Genomic DNA, 19,294 nt, shown 5'->3' on the forward strand with positions numbered 1-19,294 from the left:
GAATCAGTAATTGCACCCTTTGATGGAAAACATTGTGGAAAAAAAAGGCTCTATACAAGAGACAAGAGTACAAGTTTTCATGCCAAACAGCATCACCAAAAACTGTTTTGCACTAATGTGTCCTATTCCACATGCCAGATCTCAAAAGCATTGTGCAAAATGTCTTAATTGATTTTTATAACATCTCTGCCAGACAGAAGAGAAATCAGTCCCCTGATGAAAGAAAGAAAACTCAGTTTTTGTGGTTAAATTGGGCACAAAGACAGAGCGGGGGAGCCTCAGGTTGCCAGGCGTGGAGTTGGGGACTCCAATCTGTCCTCAAGCCAAAGCGTCAACTCAGGTGCACGCGACTTTGTCAGAGATGTGCTGGTGGGGGGGGGCTAGAGCCAGAGTGCCTGGTTTTCAATTCCTGACCTACTGACTCCCAGGTGGGTGACTTGAGCTTTCTATGTCTCAGTTTCCTCAGCTCTAAAATGGGGATGAATAGTATTCTTTTCATTAGGACCATTGTCACTAGATACTGATGAAGTGATTAACAAGAAATGTTACTAGTAATAACAAATGTCATAGCAGAGCCACTGGTCACAGTTTCTGACCGCCTGCCTCCTACATGTGACTACTGTGTGCCCCAATGGCCCCAGCTCCTTGTCCACTCAGACCCACACAAGCCTGGGACTGGACACATGGAGCCTCAGAAAGTGCTTTCCAAATCAGTCCTGGCCCCACTGAGGTTTGGGCCCCTAAAGCCCCACTGCAGTCCTGTGCAGACTCTGCTGGGTAGGGCAGACTCTATAAATAAGGGTGCTTCTCATGGGCTGGCCTTTGTGGGCCAACAGTGTCCCCTTCTCTGGATACACTCCCCCTCTCTAACCACCTGTACATGCAGGGCCAACACTGGCCCAATTTGAGATGCCACAGGGAGCCTGCTGAAGCATATGCTGGGGACCACAAATGTCCCCACAAATGAGTGCCAGGATAGCTTAGTTTGGTTCCTAAAGCCAGACTCCCAGGTTCATATCCTGGACTGCAACTCTTGAGCTCTGACATGCAGGCAAATTACTCCAGCACTTGGTGCCTTTGGGTTTTTTTCTGAGAAGAGGGGCTAATGACAGTTCCTCCTCCTAGACTGCTGTAAGGATTAATGACTTCGCTTAGATGGCACCATGGCACATAGTAAGCACTCAGTACGTATCAGCTATTAATGCTCTTATAAGGCAAGATGAATCATGGCTTTAGAAGCAAGCTCTGCCCCACATCGTGGGCCCTGTAATGCTCTGCTTTGAAGCCCCGTGCCTCTGCACCACATGCTGGCTGCCATAGCCTGCCCACACATCATGGGACGGCTTCCCTGTCACGAGGCCTCAGCTATTTCCTGAGTAAGCAACTTACAGACAAAGTAAGAGGGCCAGGCCTGTCAGGGTCACCACTGTGTTCCCAGAGTCCATCCCAGAACTCGCCTGGAGCAGGCATTAGGCATGAACGAAGACCTGAGAGCAAGCATTCGCCTGTTGCTTCAACGTGGGGCATTTCCTTAAACTCACGTTTCCTAAGAGTTTCCCAACCTGTTGGTTTTGTGACTTCCAACGCCAGGGCTGTTACATCTGAAAGCTTCCTCCAGTAACCGAAGCCACGGTACTGATGCATGTGACACTTGCTGGGGTGGCTCGGTCCACTCTGGAAGGTTATTGTCCTCTGCAGGGATGGCAGGGGCAGCTGCTTGCCAGGCCACCCACCCTACAAATGCCCGGGCATTGGAGCTTCTCTGACCTAGCATTAGGAACATGCCCGCTAGGCCATCCCTGTACAGTGGCGAGACTGAGGCCTTGGCCAAGGCCCTCGTGGCTATGCTGTTGTAAGGACCATGCTGCTCTCCTGTGACAAAGGTCACCTCCCACACCCCAGGCACGCTGGCACACATTCTGTTTGCAGACATCACAGGGCCTCTGCTCGTCAAAGGGCCAGGCTTGGTGCAGCCAGTCTAGTCCAACAGAAGCCTTTGAAAGTCAAATCACCTAGGCTCTGGGCTTGTGAATATTTCATCTACCCAACTGCCCAGCCAGGGCTGCCCACAGAGGGGCTGGGGCTGCCTTCTGGAGGCCAGGGATCATGGGCTGGGTCTGGGTCTGTGCCCTTCAACCCAAGCAAGATCCAAACCCTCTCCTGACTTCAAAGGGAAACAGGCACACGAGTGCACAGGGATGGGTGGGTCCACATGGTTGGATAAGCCCGGCCCTCCTCCTATGTCTGTTTAACCCTGGGTTCCTCCTCTTCTCTAAAACCACCACTGCCCAGAGCCATTAATCCTCAGCACGTCCAGCTGCTGTGACTGTTCCTTCCTCCTGTCTCTGCTTCCCCTTCTCAAGGGCTGCTTTTGAAATCCAACCAGGAGGTGGCTGGCAGGGGGTAGGCAGGGAGGCTGGGAGGCTGGGAGGCTGCTGGGAGTCTGGGCATGAATAATCCAAAGTGGACAATCAGCCTCTGAATGATGGAGAGCTGACTCCAGGGGTTTAGGAGCTCTGCTCAGCCCATACCTTCCTTGTTAACTTAAAGTATGCAAGAAACACATCCAAACTGGATGCACACTGACATGCCCCTCCAATTAGGTGCTGGTGACAACCACTTCTCTGTCCAGCAGAAACTGCCGCTGCCTTGAAGACTATGCCACCAGCACCTGGATGGTCTCCCTGGCCCCCGCCCTGCCTCTCCTGGCGGGGAAGGTGTGTGCACATCCTTGACTGGCAGCCAGGGGAGGGAGGTGCTTGGTGACGGTGGGGCTGGGAAGTTGAGGTCCCAGGAAACGTGAACGGAACTCTGAGCCATGTAGGGCACAGTCAGAACATCTACAGGGCAGATCTTTGCATAGGTCAGGGCATACTGGTTGCCTCCAAGGTTCCTTTTAGGTGTTTCTGCTGCTGCTCTCTTTCCAAACCCCCATCTTCCTTGCAACCACCCCCCACCCCGATGCTGGGGAACATTCCCATTTTCTGCCTCCTTCAGCTGAGCTCCATCAGGAAGTGCTAGCCATCAACTGTGCACTATTCTGCAGGATGAGGATTCTGTATATGCCCCATGCCCTCCATCATCCAGGGCCCCTGGGAGGACAGCTTCAGACATGGTCACAACACGGCAGGATGCCCGATTCAGCCCACATGTCACATGCACCCCATTCTCTCCAGGTGGGGACATGGCGCAGGAGACAAGACAACCACCATCTCCATGGAGACTCTGGAGTGTCACTGGGTCTACTTGTCCACTCAGCATCTCCAGGTGTCAGGGGTTAGCTTGGGAACTTTCCTGATGCCCTTGTTTGATCTCTGGTTCCTCTGGGTCCAGCTCTCGACCCACTCTCATTTGTCACATCTGAGCTGGCCATGGGTGGCCTCCATGGACCCGTTCAGTTCCCCCCATGCCCCGTGTGCTGAGCGATGGCACCCCCTCCAGGTGGACCGATGTGCCACTGGCCGGAGAGTACTCAGCCTGGAGCTTCCTGCCAGCGGCTCCTTGGCTGTCAGCCTTCCGTGGCCTGTCAGCCGGTTTCCCTGAGCGAGGGGCGGTCTGAACACACACAAAAGGCACCGTGTGACTCCTGTTTCCAAGCCGTCCTCTCCCTGACTTTGAACCTGCTGTCAAGTGTCAGCGCATTTCTAAGCACTGTTGCACAGAGGCGGACTTTTGAAGTTGGGACCAACGCTAGGGCTGGATGGGGCTAAAAAGAGGAGTCTCTGGGAGTGCATTTATCTGTGAGAGCTGAGAAGGGATGGGTGTTTGGTGGGCTTTGTGTTTAAGAGGAAAACATCCCTCCATGGGGGACCTGATCACTCAGGGAGCATGGGGATGCCTGTTCTGTGTGACAGGGAGGCTCCTGGGGGTCCTGTTTCCCTGCAGAGCTAAAGCTCACTGGTCCTAAGGGATCTGGGTCAATGTGTCTGAAACACCTGCGGCACACAGGCTTGGATGTGGGGCCCACACTGGGCATGCAGGTGCAGAGACCTTGGCCTCTGTAACAGCACAAGGTGAAGGCTTTCAGAGAGGGTTTTGCCTCAGTGATCCCGCACTCTGCCCTCCCCCTCAGTCACAGATGACTGTGGTCTCTCCGGAACTGGGTCTCTAGGGGAAGAAATGGAGACTCCAAAGGGTCCCGGTTACAGCAGGGTGTGTAGCCAGCACCCTGGAATTGGCAGGCCTCAGTCTCCCTCGGCCTCAGTTTCCTTACCTTTAGGACTCAGGGGATGAGGAGGGAGACCTGCCAGGTGCCTGGTGCAATGTCTGGCATGTGGCCAGCACTCAGCTCAGGAATGGCCCTGTCTGGAGGGCTTGAGAGCTTTTGGGAAGACAAGAGAACCCAGAGTAGCTACTCAGAGGAGCCACCTGCCAGCCCGCACTACCCCTCCTGCTACCCATGGAGGGGGCGGAGTCCTTTGGGCCCCATTTCCGTCCCACCCGGATGCGATTTGCAATCCCGACAAGTGTACAAACAGTTGTTGCGCCCGAAGCACCTGTCTGAAGACAAAATGCCCATGCCATCTGGAGAAGAATGGCTCTCCAAGGGCCCAGCTTGCGGGCTGCCTGGGGCAGCTCACACACCAGGCTCCTTCCCACCTTCCCTGGGCAGATCACAAGTGTGGAGCTGGACGAGGAAAGGGACGGTGCCAGATGGCTAGAATCCCGGCCAAAGCTGGATGTGGGAAACCGTGACCAAGTAGCCCCGTGTTTTAAAGGGTGACAGTAAGGCCTCTTTGTGTGGCAGCCACACGTCGGGGTGGTCCTAGCTCATCCCCCGCCTCAGCCCCACAGGCAACAGAAGCTTTGGGATTCACGGGAGAGTCTGCACAGATGAGAACGAAACTGATTTTCCTTCCCGTGCCCCTGCTGAGTCCAGCCCAAGTTTAACCAACTAGTTATGCATGTTTGCTCGTCCCAGTACCAACCTGGATCCCACCGGGCCAAGGACGGCAGCAGCCTTCCTAGGCAGAGGCCCAAGTCTGCAGCTCCCAGCACCCTACCAAACCCTGTGAGAGCCAGAACAGGAACTCGGGGCTCTGAGCAGATGGCTGTCAGCAGACTTGCCTTCTACCCAGAATCGGAACGTGTCCTCCTTCTTCAGTGGACAACACCTCCCCTGTTCCTGATTTACTGCAAAGAGCATTTAAATCCCAGTCCCCCCTTTGGTCCTGGGACCCCTTACAGTGTCTAGCCTGGGAACCTCTGGGAGGCATTTGGTGAGGGTTTGTCAGATGCCAGAGTTATAAGGGGACCTGAGGGTGGCTTGGCACGGTCAGGGGGAAGGCTAGCTTTTGGGGAAAGACAAGTCCCATCAGGACAGCAGTGAATGGAAGGGAGCACGAGTGGGGGCCTTCCAGCCTGAGGGAGGGGCTGCAGATCACACAGCATATCTCTTTTCTCTGCCAACCCACCACCACTGTGGAGTCGTGGGCAGCTAACCAGGTGTGGGGGATAGGATGGCCTCTACCACCTGTCTGGGAACTGCACAACCACTCTGAACCTTTTCTCTTTATTACCAGTAAAACAAACAAACAAACAAACAAACAAACAAATCCATCATGGTCTTTAATTCTTTCCGCGAATGTTTATCAAGCACCTACTATATACCAGGCTGAACATCCAACTTCTGGAAAGCTCCAGGCTCCTCTCTCTCTTGCTCCTGCCTTGTTCTCCAGCTGGAACAAAATGCCTCAGGCAACAACTTCACCTTCTCTCAGACGCAGCCCTTCCTCTCCTTCCCTCTCTTCTGCCTCCTGGGTTTGCGGCTGTCCTGACCCTCCTGCTGCGATCTTTGCTCGGGAGCTTTTGGTCTTTTGGCGTCTGCCCATATTTCAACCGTCTACCATCTTTCCTGCCCAGAGGGAGAACCTGGGAGGGGCTGGGCCCTGGGCCAGGACGAGGTGCGGTCAGCCTTTGGGGCTGGAGGGTTGATGAGTAACAGTCACCATAAGGTAGGGACCAACAAGCCAGTGGGTGTTGCTGACGCAGAAGAGACCCAAGGTGGGTCACTGGCTGTGGTCTGAGGTCTCCAACTAGCCCCTCGGTTGCCACTTGAAGGCCTGCTTCTGGCAGTCAGCAGCAGCTTGGGCATCTCCTGCCCTTTTTTCCTCTCCTGGAAGAAGACACCTCTCTCTGTCTCTCCAGGTCCTGCCTGTCACCAGGGCCTAACTCTCCAGCTACGTCCTGCCAGGAGCCACCCTGGTGCTGGGGCTTGTGAGTAATCCCACGCCCGAGTGTGGGCCACATGCTGCTGACGCACTCAGTCACTATGCACGTGTGAGCAGAGCCCTCATGCGCCCCTCCACTCCCCAGCATGGCTCATGAGCTGGGCCTGCATAGTGGTGGTGATAAAGGGTTTTGAGGAGCATCATCACAGAGCCTGAAAACAGGCGGCTAGAGAGCAGGGAAGCCAGAGGCAGAGGCCAAGGGATTTGTGCTCCAAGTGTACAGCCTTGGGGAGAGCCCTTTTTTCAGAAACACACGGGGTGAGCCTTCTCCACACCTCAGAGCACTAAGGGTCCCTGAGTGTTAAGAGAGCTTACACCTGCCACCCGGGCCACCCCCACACTGAGACTCCAGCGGGGATGGCAGGCCCAGGAGGCAGCAGGCTGGGATGCACCCCTGCATTGGCCTCAGCTTGCTATCTGGGCCCTTGCCTGGAGCCTGGGAAGAGGCCTCGGCATCCAAGGAGCCATCTTTGAGATCCAGGCTCTGGGCGGCTCAGCCATTCACACACATCCCTAGGCTTCTCCACACTCCAGTGCCATGGAGCAAGCTTAGAAATCGGTAATGTGACCTTGAGTGCTTAATTGCATGTTGAAGTCCTTTGAAGTCCTTGCAAATGCTTTGTAGAAACAGTGACATTTATGAGGATGATAGGGTGCTATCCTGGTAAGAAGCTGACATTAAAATTGTTCTCATTTTATATCTTTGTAATGAAATTCTTTGTTTCCTCTGCAGCCATTTCTGAGTATTTACTAACATTCAGAGAACTCTCTGTACCATGCAAAATTTCAGGTTTCTCTGTAGTGCCTAATGTCAGGCTGGGCTGTGTGACAGGAGGCCAGAGCCTGATCTGCAGACCTGCTGGGAATTGTTACTCTGGGACATGAGGAACATGTATCCAGCCATCTTGCCCCTGCATCTTCCTCCAAGAGGAGGGTTTTTTTTTTTTTTTTAAAGCACCAAAGTATCATGTTTTAATGAGTTTTCTTTGCAATTTGTATATAATAGATTTTCAATAACAACCTGTAATTAGTTCATTTTCTACTATTCAATTGCTCTGCACTGAGGCCATTGACAGCTTCCAGCTGAGATCTTTAAAAATGGAAAGTGCTTGAAGACTCAGCTCCAGACAATGCGGGAAACTGCAGGCCGACAATGCAACTGGTAGGAGCAAACCTGAGCAAGAGGTGTCTGGGTTCCAAACTCCCAAGAGGCAGAAATTGGCCAGCAAACAGCAGTTCTGATTCAGAGCCGACTCTTCCATGGCATGATGAGGGCAAGATGGCCCCACCCCAGAGCCCTAATAGATGTATGGGGGTCCCCATTCCACCAGCCCTGCTCCCCAGGGAGGAGGCGCTCACTGAGCATCGCCCCCAGCCCAGCAGCTGCCAATGGCTTTTTGGGCACAGCTGGGGCAGAGGGAGGGCTGCTTATGTGCCCCCTGAGAAGAGGCACCTGGGAGGACAGAGCTCAGGCACTGGGGCAGCTCCTTACACAGCTTTTCTGTCCTGACCATCGTTAGTGGAAACTAGAAGGCTCTAGTGGCCACAGGGGTTTTCCAGGGCTGAGTGTATGGCTCTAGCTGATACTCAGGACCCTCCCTGGGAACTTGCTGGGCCAGCACACCTGCAGGTGCCTCACAGGCCGGGAGCCGGCTCGAGAGGCTTGCACAGATCCAGGCCAGGTGGCCTCTCTCCTGTCCCGGCTCCTGCTTTATTTGCCGTGTGCCAGCCTGCAAGCTCCCTGCGGGCAAGGCCTGCTCACAGCTATGTCGCCTGCCAGAGAGCAGGCTCTGTGCATGTTTCCCGACCTGATGCTTTCTTCCTCCTTCCCCTCTGGTCTCTGCTTCTGAACCTGTCCTCATGTGTGGTCTTCCTGCCCTGGCCTGGTGCCCCTGAAATGTTCCAGTCAGCTGGCCTGCTCCTTATATGGACACTGCCCTCCAACTGTGCCTGAGCAGAGAGAGTAGGCCTGCACCCCCGGCCCAGGTGCTGTCCCTCCTTTCCTGGAGCCCGGCGCACACCAGCTTCAGAGCACACTTGCCCTGTCTTCCCACAGTGATCCAGTCATAGTATTGCTTCCTTTGATATTTCTGGCATTGACCTGAGTCAGGGAGCTTGGGTGTCTGTGCTCAGGGGTTTTGCTCAAGAGGCCTGCCCTCCTATTCTGCCAAGGCCCAGCTTCGGGGAGGCGGGGGCGGTTCCTCGAGTGGCCAGGGTCTCCAGTTTTCAGGAGGGCATGCTGTGTGGGTGTCGCCTTTGCCATTGTGATGTGGCCTCAGGAGGGAGGGAGGTGGCCCCGGGGGCCCAGCCGGGGCTGAGCTGGCGGGTCCTTCAGGTTCCCAGGAGCTACACTCAGAGGAAGTACAACCCCATGTTGTATGCTGATGAATTAAGTCCCAAGGTACATGGATTCGCACAGAGACGAGAGCCACTCTCCTGGTGGGAATGGCAGGAGTCAGAGGGCCTGTGCCTGGTCCTGTCACAGCCAGGGTGTGAGGGGGGTGGGGGTGGGGGTGTGGGCTGCAGGCTCCTGCCATGGCAGCCCTGAGCGGGAGCCCTTATCTCCACACACAGTTGTCAGAGGTAGAGGTAATTAAGCAGCGGGCAGGTAGCCTAACAGCCTAACAGAACACTTATCCTGAGGAGGGCTGAATGGCCAATTAGTGGCCCCAGGAGCAGGATGGGAGCTTTATGGGACAAGCAGCTTTCGTCTTCATTAAGGAAGCATTAGGCCCATGTGGGCATCAGGGCTCACCTCCCACCCCGGTCACTCATGCAGGTGATCAGAGATGTCTGGGACTGCTAGGGAAGCCACAGGGGTGCCCTTGCTGGCTGGGTCCAACCTGGCTGGTGCTTCCCCAGTGGGGGTCCTGGCTGTGGGGCTCCAACAAGGTGCTTCCTTTGCTCCCCTGGAGACGTGCAAAGACCCTCTGGGACCTTTAGTGACAGTTACATTGTGTTTGGACCTCTGGCAAGCAGAGAGGTCCGCTTCATCCCCTCACTAAACAAACATGGGCCAAGGGTTTCCTGGGTGCCAGACCCCATGATAGGCATGGGGAGCAAAACAGCTTCTGGCATCCTGGAGCCTATACACTAATTTGGGGCAGGATAATAATGACAACGGCACAGGGTGACGGGGCTGGGAGCAGTGGGGGCTGTGGGGAAAACACGCAAAAATCTTCATGTCCGTCCCTGACCTACTTGGCTCATGATTACTCAGCACTTAGCATTTACTAGTGCTGAGTACACGTCTGTGGTGGTCATGAAGCCATTTTGCAGACGAGCAACGTGAAGCTCAGGTTTAGTTCTGGTAAAGGATTGTTCAAGGTCATGTAGCTAGTAAGAGGCGGAAGGAGGATTTGAACCAGCTTTGACACTGAATCATCAGGCCACAGCCTTGTTACTGTGGAGAGGTGAACTCAGGGATGTGAGCACACACAGGAAGATGTGTGGGGCTCTGTGGAAGGAAGAGAAACCGAGGAAGACTTCCTAGAGGAGGAGAGCAGTGAGCTGAGACGTGAAATTTAGGGAAACACGCTGTGGGGACAGTGAGACTCTTGTTACTGGAGAATGCCGATGAGTCGTAAAGTGTGTGGAAATGCACGAGGAGTTTCTGGAACTAGACATTTGCGTTCAATCATGGCTCTGCTGTGTGACTATGGGTTAGCCACATAAGTTCGCTGAGTTTTTGTCTCTTCATCTGTAAAACTGGGTCATAATACACAGTGCTGACACATGATTAATGTGAGGTGTCATTTTATAGGACTCGATGTTAACAATCCACTATTAACTCCAGTGTTGTTAAAAAGCAAAATCATTCAGATGGCACACTGGCTTTGGCTTCAGGGGCACATAGCAAGCTCACATGGAGGCCGTCTCTCTATGCCTGAGGGGAGGAGAAAGCACCCTCACCTCTGTCCTTGGGAGGGACACCTCTCAGCCCCTCTTGTCTCCCGATTTTCAATTCCTCCTTTGGCCGAGCCAGGTTAGCTATTTTATACCCTTGAGTTCAGGAGGGACCAAGGGCAGCGAATCCGATTTTTTGGACATGTGATTTGCAAGTCCTCTGTGAGGCAACCAGTTTCTCCCTTTGGGGTTAAGGGTGTCATGTCAACAGCGGTCTTGGCCTCCACTGGCACTGAGGCCCGTGCACAGGTATCTCTTGCTCTCCAAAGCCAAGAATGAAAGAGATAAAGTTTTGCTCTCTGAAATGTTGGTACTATTGAAAACTCAGGGACCAAACGGAGGAGGGTAAAGCGGCATTCTCACCCTGTGAAGCGAGCCTGCACTCCCCTTACACAGATAAGGAGCCAGATGGATTTGGGTGTTTAGCTTTAGCACCCAGCACGGGCTGGCTTGAGGGCTGCCTGACGTAGCGTGTCTGACACGGTGTCTGGCCTGTGCCGGGCACCCCTGTTTCCAGAGGACGAGGGCATGGAAGGTAAAGCTGCACCTTCCTTCCATTTTGTAGCAGTGACAGCAGACACGCAGCGGTAAATTCGCCAGGTGACCATCTCCTCTGTTTCACAGAGTTGCCCTGGATACAGAGGTGGTGTGGTAATCTGATGAAACCACTGTGTTCCGTCTTGCTTGCCTGGAGTGCAGGGAGGGTGTCCTGCTCCCACACAGGCCTCTCCCTGCAGTTCTCCTCCGTGACACGGTGCATCTGTGCCCCAGAACATTAGCATGTGAAGCCCTGCATCCTGCCCGGCTCACGGCTCAAACCCTTCATTCCCAGCCGACACGTCGCCCTCACAGGATCAATGAAAAGGACAAGTATCTTTCCAAAAAGCACAAGAAGCTTGTAAAGTATTGAAGGCGAGAGAAAAATCCCCATTTAAACAATATGTTTTCCCCACGATCCCAATCTAAACGTTCAGAAAAGTGCAGAAACATGCATTATTGGAAAGCTTTTTAAACGAGCAACTTTGAGATTAATTTATTGTGATGCATGGACATCTTGCTCACCAAGGACCCTGGGGCCTGGGCCTCTGCCTCAAGGAGAGGAGCGGTGGCTCTGTGGCTGGTGTGGCCGGGGAGAGGGAGGGGGTGGTGGTGCTGGGGAGGGTGGAGGGCACGTGGTGAGAGAACACTGTGCCCTTAGTTCCGAGATCAGGCCATGATATGGAAAGCCAAAAGCCACTCGAAGAGAATGTTCAGGTGATAGATGGAGAAAGAGAGGGAGGCCACCCTTATATTTCATGCCCGCCAGTGTACAGAGACGGATGAGTAGGAGATTTAGCTCCATCTGTCAGGCACAGGACTGACTCCCATGGGTGAGGTACCTGGCCTCTGCCCTCCTCCCTGGGAGGGGTCACCTGTTCCACAGAGACAGGAAGAGGGTGCAGCCCCAGCACGAACCAGCTCAGCGGAGCACGGCAGCCGCCAGCCTTGGGGTTCCTGGCAATGCCCCCAGCCAGCTGCAGACAATGGCACACACCGGCCCAGCCTGAGCTAAGCCAGCTGCATGAGAAGACGCAATTTAGGAGACCCCACCCCCCTCCACCAACCCACTGCCCAACACAACACCAAAAACTTAATACAACCCCCTTCTCAGGCAGAGGTCCTCCAGACCCATCCTTTAACAGAGTGACCAAGTCTTGCCAGGAGGTACCCCACAGACCCCATCCTGCCTGGTGCCCAAGGACCCTGGCAAAAAAAGAAAAATATAATGTCAAAGTCTCAACCCATGCCAGCCCATTGGCTCCAGTTTTTAAATTAAATCCAAAATGTTGTTGCTGAAGTGTTTGAGATACTACTTTCTTAGTTTTAGTGAGGTTTCTTTAAGGTCCATTGATTTCTGGGTAATAAGTTGTACCTATATGTCTCATTTCAATTACCTATTTAACATTCACTGAACCATAAATTCATTCCCACAGCTATGGGAATTTCATATAGAGTCCCTATGACTTTGAAAAACCATTGATGCCTCATGCTCCGAGTGGCCGCGTGTCAGGCCTTTATGGCTGGGTTAACTCATTTTGTGGCTTCCTTAATGGCTGTGAGTTTACATTTTATTGCGTATCTATTTTTGGGGCTGGGCTGTGATGAATGGTTTGGCTGCCTGGTTCAAAACAAGTCCAAGGCAACAGCAGATTCTAATTTGCTTTAAAAATGATGATTATAAAGCTTTTCAAATAATAATCCAGGAACGAAGGAAACACATCCCACATTGCTCTGCATGAGACGTATGGCTGGAGGTGAAGTAATGACATCCCTCCTTTTCCACAGGTAGCTTAGGTTTATAATGACCTTCATTAGGGAGGCCAGGGAGGCCTTTTTCATCATGGGCAATCAGCATGCTTGCATTTCCTCAAGAGTAAAGCCAGTTTTCTCCTTGGCCCCAACTGATTCTCAGAAACAGAACTCATGGAGCAGAGGTTTCTGCGGTACCAGGTACCAGGATTGTTCTAAGTGGTGCCATTCTCTGGTTGATGATGTCATTGTGGGACATCTCAGTAGTGATGCCTGGTGCATCCTCGAAGTCCTTGAAGTCAAGTCTGGGTACCTGGCTGTATGCATTGACCTCTTCCTTCCTCCCATCTTTTGCAGAGGGGCTGAGCACAGAAAGCATTGCTGGGAATGCCTCAGAGCTGTGCCCAGGACACTGGTTGCTCCTTTCCTGACATGCAGGGATGCTCTCCCTGTCATCTGCCTTGACATCTGCTCTTTTCTTGTTCATGTTCTATGAGATTAGAATCACCAGGGGGTCCCTATGTGGGGAAGGTGGAGAGAATATTGTAGGAGGGGACACTGAGGACAGGAGGGAGGGTCTTGTCCAGTGATGTGCAGGTCAGTGCTTAACAGTTGGCTCTCCAGAGGAAGAAAGTGCCCCCCCTTTTGTAGCATTTGTGTGGTATGAATTTCTGTGGTGTAGATACTCCCACCATGGCTGATTTAAAGCTATCAAGTGTTTCCCTGCAAAATTGCTAAAAATCTAGTCATTGGCTCTCATGAGCTAGGTCTAGGGAGTTGCTGATATTGCCACACATTCTAAAATGTAGAGATTTATTTATTAAAAAAGTACTTTTTTAATGTTTATTTATTTTTGAGAGAGACAGACAGAACACGAGCAGGGGAGGAGCAGAGAGAGGGAGACACAGAATCCGAAACAGGCTCTATCCAGGCTCTGAGCTGTCATCACAGAGCCCGACATGGGGCTCGAACTCACAAACCGTGAGATCATGACCTGAGCCGAAGCCGGACGCTCAACCGACTGAGCCACCCAGGTGCCCCTAAAATGTAGAGATTTATTTCAAGGCATAAATTTCTCTACAAGACAAACACCTCCCACAGCAGGTTAAGCCTACCAGTCATTCACACCTTATTATGAACTACTGTACGTCGATAGGAGTTTCAGTAGTGGGCAGGGAGAAGGACGATGGGTACCTATCACAGTACATCAGGCAGAGCCCTGTAATTGGGGGTTGGATTTTGAGCTTTGGCAACAGGGATGTTGTGAACCGGAAAGGCACCCTTCCCGCCCTCCCTGCCCCCGTGTCAAGTTCATGGACTTTCCACAGGGAAGAGTCCCACTCGTTTCTCTCCTCATGTCATATGAGTACCTCCTCTATCTGCCACAAGAGCCCTTCCTGCCAGTGAATCATGACTGCTTCTCAGGCCTTGTGAATGTTTGCACTAACAGCACGAAATGCCAACATGAAGCAGGAATATTTTTCTGAGAAGCTGAACTCCAGGTAGAGGTTGAGGCTGGGGAGAAGATGTGAGGATCTGTGCTTGAGAGTACTCAATGCACCTTGGCGGTGGGTGGGGGTGGGGGGTCTCACACCTATTCCCCAAATTCTAGGGCACGCTGGTAGGAGCAGTGAGCTTGTAGGTCATGTCCAAGGGTGTCTCACACAGGATGCACATATCACCTGCTTTAAGCAGGGGCTGAATGTTTAAGAAACATAAAGGGGTTTCATCTCTTTGAGGCCAAGAATGTTCCCTCTTGTCTCAAGTTTGGGGTCAGCACTGCCCTCCCCTTTCCTCCCTGCTGAATTCTGTGAGCTCTCTACCGGAGCTCATTCCTCCTGCCCGGCCAAGCCTCCAGAACGCTCCTGCAGAATCTGCCTCCTGGAGTCATAGACTCCCTCGGGTATCTGGCAGTGCCCTCCCAGCCACACTTAAATCACAGTCCTGGGTTCCTCCAGTGACACCAAGAAGGGCCTTTACCCAAAAGTAACAGAGAGTGCATTCCCTCTTCCCACCCACGCTCCTTTACCCTTTTCTTAAAGCTCAGGCTTGTTGCAAAACAAATTCAACTGATTTCATGTATGAAAGAAACCAGTGATGGAGACAACCGACGACAGACTCCAGAGCCCCACAAGCAGGAGGCGCAAGCCCGCCTGTGGAAACAAGCCCATTCACGCACACACCCCTCACTGGGGCTGACTTACGGAAAGCTGTGTAGAGCTCATGGAGGGTCAGGGAGCCATCGTTGTTGTAGTCATCAAATCGGAGGAGGTCACCCGGTGAGCATCCCAGGAAGCCCTCCTCCAGGTCCTGCTCCTTCAGCACGTGCTGTGGGTGAGGAAAGGGATGAGGCCAGAGCAGGGAGTGAGTTCAGGGCTGTGGGCATGGCTGGAGCCAAGAGGGGCTGTGATCACCGCCCAAGGGAGGGGTGAAGACTCCAGTGACAGCTCAGTGGGCCATGGGGAGCACCCAAAGCTCTTTGGTTTTGTCTTGCCTCACCCTCTCATTCTATAGATGAGAAAACTGAGGCTCAGGGAGGGCAGGGACTTTCCCAGGGTCACACAATGGTCGGGTCAGAGTCGGGATGAGGGTTCAGGTGGACAGATCCCAGACGGTCTCAGTGGGGAATGATCTTTGCGGGTCCTGGTCTACCCCTTCATGCTACAGATGGGGAAACAGGGAGGAGAAGGGGCCTGATCAGATTAACTCAGCAAAGAAACAGTGGCTGAGCGCAGCCAAGGTCTCTCAGGCTCCTAGTTTCGTAGAGCTGGAAGGTCACTTCTCCATCAGTGCATGCCTGCCTGACCCCCACACTCCAAAAGCCCTCACGGATCTCAGGGCAACACCTGCTAGTCACAGCACCCGTCCCCCCAGAAAGGGGCAGATGCCACTCTACTGACTTGGCCTGAGCTCCATGGCTCTGCCTGCCTCGTTCTGCCAGGGGCATAAACGTCTGCCTTTGGGATTCTGGCATGGTGCTACGGATGGGCCTTTATGAACTTTTCTCTGGCCATGGCCTCGCCAGCATGACCAGCCAGGTGCCAAAAGGTGACTAAGGGTGGAAATTCCAGGCACCCTCACTCAGCTGGAGCCAGAGGCTGGGTTTTCCGGGACTAAAGTCTTGCAAGGAAAATGCTGAGAATGAAATCTCAGAAGAAAGGAAATGATTTCATTTTATTTTGTGGGGAGAGGGGGACAGAGACATTTTCTCTTTATTTAACAGTTTTATCTTGGCCTGCTACGTTAAAGGCAATTTACTGTGATAACGTTAACAAAAAAAATGACCCTTCAATAAAAGGGAGATCAACCAGAACGCCGGAAATCAATCTTCGAAAGATGGAAATTTCCCCTTGTCTATTTCTACATTGGAAATTGATTAACTTTTCATAGGACTGACAAGTTTTTCCCTGACACCTTTGATTCAGTGTCAAGGAAAGGCCCACTTTAGCTGGGCTCTGCTTGGCAGTTTTATGAAATGGACTTTAAATACATTAAGTTTTAAAGAGGAAATCATAATCCGATTACCATACTTGTTAACGGCTTCAGGTGCCTCGGGGCATGTGCCTGCCAGGTTAGAGCAACATGCCTAGGAAGGTTCTGTTTACTTCTCAGCCACCTGGGAGCCACATGGTGCTGGGGCGGCGAGAGCTCACAGGCGCTTCTGTCTAAAACAAGCCAAATCCACCTGTTCTCAGTGCTCCCTGGATGGCCAGTAGTGCAGGGAACTGCCAGATGGTTGTTCTTGCAAGGTAACTGTAATTGACAGGACCTGGGCTTTTCTCAGAGTGGCTCGGGTCATCTGTGGGTGGCTGGCCCTGCTCCTTGGGGTCTTAGCCATAGCTGGGAGCCGAGTACTCCCGGAGATGGTCACATGATGGTTGGCAGGGCTGGGATGGTGTGTGCCTGGGAGGCGGTGGGCCGCAAGCCTCCTGGGAGGCAGGCTACGTACGGATGGACTGGCACGTGTTGCCCAGGAGAGTGAGCATAGCAGGGTTTTGCACGTGCCTTACAATCTGTGCTTCCCAATGTACTCTCTGCAAGCAGCCTCTGGACTGGCTGGAGTAGAGGGCCTTGAGAGGGGGACCCTGTGTGGCAAAGCCTCCAGGTGACTGCTCTGTACTTGGATTTTGTGGGCATCTGCTGGCCTCACAGACCTTAGGAGAACAAAGTGGAGCCTTCTTGTGGGAGCCATTCTCCCCCAGGGAGACCCTCATGCTGTGAGGAGAGCAGGTGCATATGCATCAGCCCACCTGGGTTTGTTGTTGTTGTTGTTGTTGTTTTTTTGAGAGAGAGGGCACAAGTGAGTGAAGGGAAGAGGGAGAGAGAGGGACAGAGAGAGAGAGAGAGAGAGAGAGAGAGAATCTCATGAGGGGAGGGGGAGGGAAGCAGGACTCGTGCTCACCTGATGAGGGACTTGAACTCACGAACCGTGAGATGATGACCCGAGCTGAAGTCAGATGCTTCACTGACCGGGCCACCCAGCTGCCCAGCCCACCTGGGTTTTGCCTGAGTTCATCATGTTCTTGACAGTGACCACAACTCAGGCAAGTTACTTGATTTCTTAGAACCTTGGTTTCCTCATCTAAAAATATCTGTAGAGTGGGGATAACAGGAGTACCTCCCAGCTTAGAGGATGGCCAAAAGGTTGAAGGGGGAAATGATAATAACAAAGGCAGTGATGATGGCATGGATGTTGAGCACCTATCACCTACCGAGAGGATACCATGTGCTAGGCACCATGTCGAACACTTCACATGCCTTAGCTCCTTTCATCCACCTGCTGACGCTGTGATGGTCATGGACAAGAAACAGAAGCCCAGAGAGGTGAGGTTTTCTCCTAAGAACCACTAGCTAGTAGATACGGGAGGCAAGGCTTGAACTCAGGAAGCTTGACCAGAATGTCTGAGTTCCTAGCTACTACACTGCACAGAAAGGGACTCTCTTATGTTTCTTATGTCATTAGTAAAGGGCCTTGCTTAGTGCCATGCACACAGTGGATGCACACAGAGTGCCAGGGCAGTCTGCAGCCCAGTCTTTCCTAGTGACCTGGCCGCAGCTTTGATAAGGTCATTGTGCCGTGTGAAGGATGTCTTTAAAGTGGCATCGAAGGTGGGGACTCATCTATATTGTCTGTCCTCTGGGTGGGCACTCTGTGGGCTCTGAGGAACAGCTGCCCCCACCCCACCAGCCTACACGGAGAGGCTGACCTCACCCTCCTTGCATATCTCTGCACCTGCCCGGTGAGGCTCCAGGCCCTTCGAGGGAGACCAGCAGAGCGGGAGTAGGAACGCAGGCCCTTCTGGCCTACCTGAACTGCCTGCCTGCCACCAGCATCCTAGAGGCCCTCTCGGCAGCTGGCAGGGGCTGGTGCTCTGGGTTACTCTTTCACTTTCTGCTGCAGACAATAACTGCCCGGGCACCACCTCGGAGCTGGAGAAAGGGACATGTGTGCTGTGCTTGCGGAGGGAGGCAGGGCTTCCTGAAAAGCAAAGCAGGTCGGGCCCTACAGAATGGCGAGGTCCTGGGGGCGCCCGGGTGGCTCAGTCGGTTAAGCATCTGACTCTTGATTTCGCCTCAGGTCATGATCTCACAGCTCCTGGCATCGAGCCCCGTGCCGGGCTTTGCACTGACAGTGCGCAGCCTGCTTGGGATTCTCTTTCTCCCTTTCCCTCTGCCCCTCTCCCATTCTCTCTCTCTCTGAAAACAAATTAACAAACTAAAAAATAAAAGCCACTTTTATCCTGTTTAAAAAAAAAAGAGCCCCCAAGCTGCTTGGTGGAAGCGAGACCTACTTTCTTTCAATGTTCCCGCTAAGCAAAGTAGAGGATTCCAAGAAGAGAAGACTTACTTCCTGATGAAAACATTCGAGGCTAGCCCCTCGGAAGTATGTATTTTGCCAGCTAGCTGAGAGCGTTTCGAAGCTTGTTTGTAAATATTGGCTGAAGGTGGTGGGTGGGAAAACACTGAGAGATTCTCAGAGGCACTGAACGCAAGCTCTCCAACTCCCAGGGGAAAGGCTGCTGTTGCAGGAGAGAGGCCTCTGAAGTGTCCCGTTACAGAGGCAGTTATGAACGACTGTGCTCACATGGACCTCCCCAGTTCTCTTTATCTGCACACTGCATAGGAAACCGGACTCTTCCGTAATTCGGTTTTTCAGCATACGCTGTACCTACCTGAGCCAGTTCCGAGCTGCTGAGGTGGTCATCACCATCTGCATCCAAGTCCGCAAATAGAGATTCCACCAGGAGGCGCTTCTGAGAGGCAGGGTCTTGTCGGGTGTCCCCATCTGGGAGTGGCCGCCGGCGGGCCTGGAGCACCAGAAGGACATTCTTCAGGCGGGCATAGTCGGCCATGGTGCACGGGTCATCTGGAAGACAGCATGAGGTTACTGCAGCCAGGCTCCTCCGTTGGTCTCGAGAGAATCTTGTCCCTCCCACTCACTGGGGGTCTTGGGCATTTAGCAAGGGCAGTGCAGGCCGCACCTGGAGTACATGGGGCCTGTCTGTCCATCGGCCTGCCAATCCATCTCATCGATATACGGGTTCAGTGAAGCACTGAATATATGCTTTGCAGGATACCCATGCTAGAAGGAGCCAGTCTGCTCATCCCACAAATATTTATTGAACACCTATTATATGCCAGACACGGAGCAACCGTGCCAGATACAACGGGGAAGCTGGGCTAGGGCAATTCACAGCAGCAGCCCCACAGCGGATTTAGGAAAACCGGCCCCAGTTCTATTTTGTAATAGCTTGTCTTTGCCTTAATCCTACCTTAAAGGCTGCTTTTGAATACTTGGCCTCATAGATTAGGGAATTTAGGTAACAGGACTAATAAGCCCCTGCTTAAGTTAATTAGGTACATTCCCA

At 52.9% G+C, this 19,294-nt stretch overlaps 1 protein-coding gene across 4 annotated transcripts in view; it reads right to left on the reverse strand.

Annotated features, from left to right (window-relative positions):
• The window catches only part of FSTL4 (follistatin like 4), a 714,076-nt gene that overhangs the window by 104,128 nt on the left and 590,654 nt on the right, over nt 1-19,294 (reverse strand). For all 4 annotated transcript variants that reach the window (XM_015083153.3, XM_053220961.1, XM_027076699.2 and 1 more), the window contains 2 exons: nt 18,599-18,792; nt 14,630-14,753 (listed from right to left, as the gene is read on the reverse strand). In XM_015083153.3, coding sequence (XP_014938639.1) covers nt 14,630-14,753; nt 18,599-18,792 — 318 coding nt within the window. The remainder of the gene's footprint in view (nt 1-14,629; nt 14,754-18,598; nt 18,793-19,294) is intronic.

The sequence above is a fragment of the Acinonyx jubatus genome, chromosome A1 (genome assembly GCF_027475565.1).
Source record: "Acinonyx jubatus isolate Ajub_Pintada_27869175 chromosome A1, VMU_Ajub_asm_v1.0, whole genome shotgun sequence".
In the NCBI taxonomy this organism is placed as follows: domain Eukaryota; kingdom Metazoa; phylum Chordata; class Mammalia; order Carnivora; family Felidae; genus Acinonyx; species Acinonyx jubatus.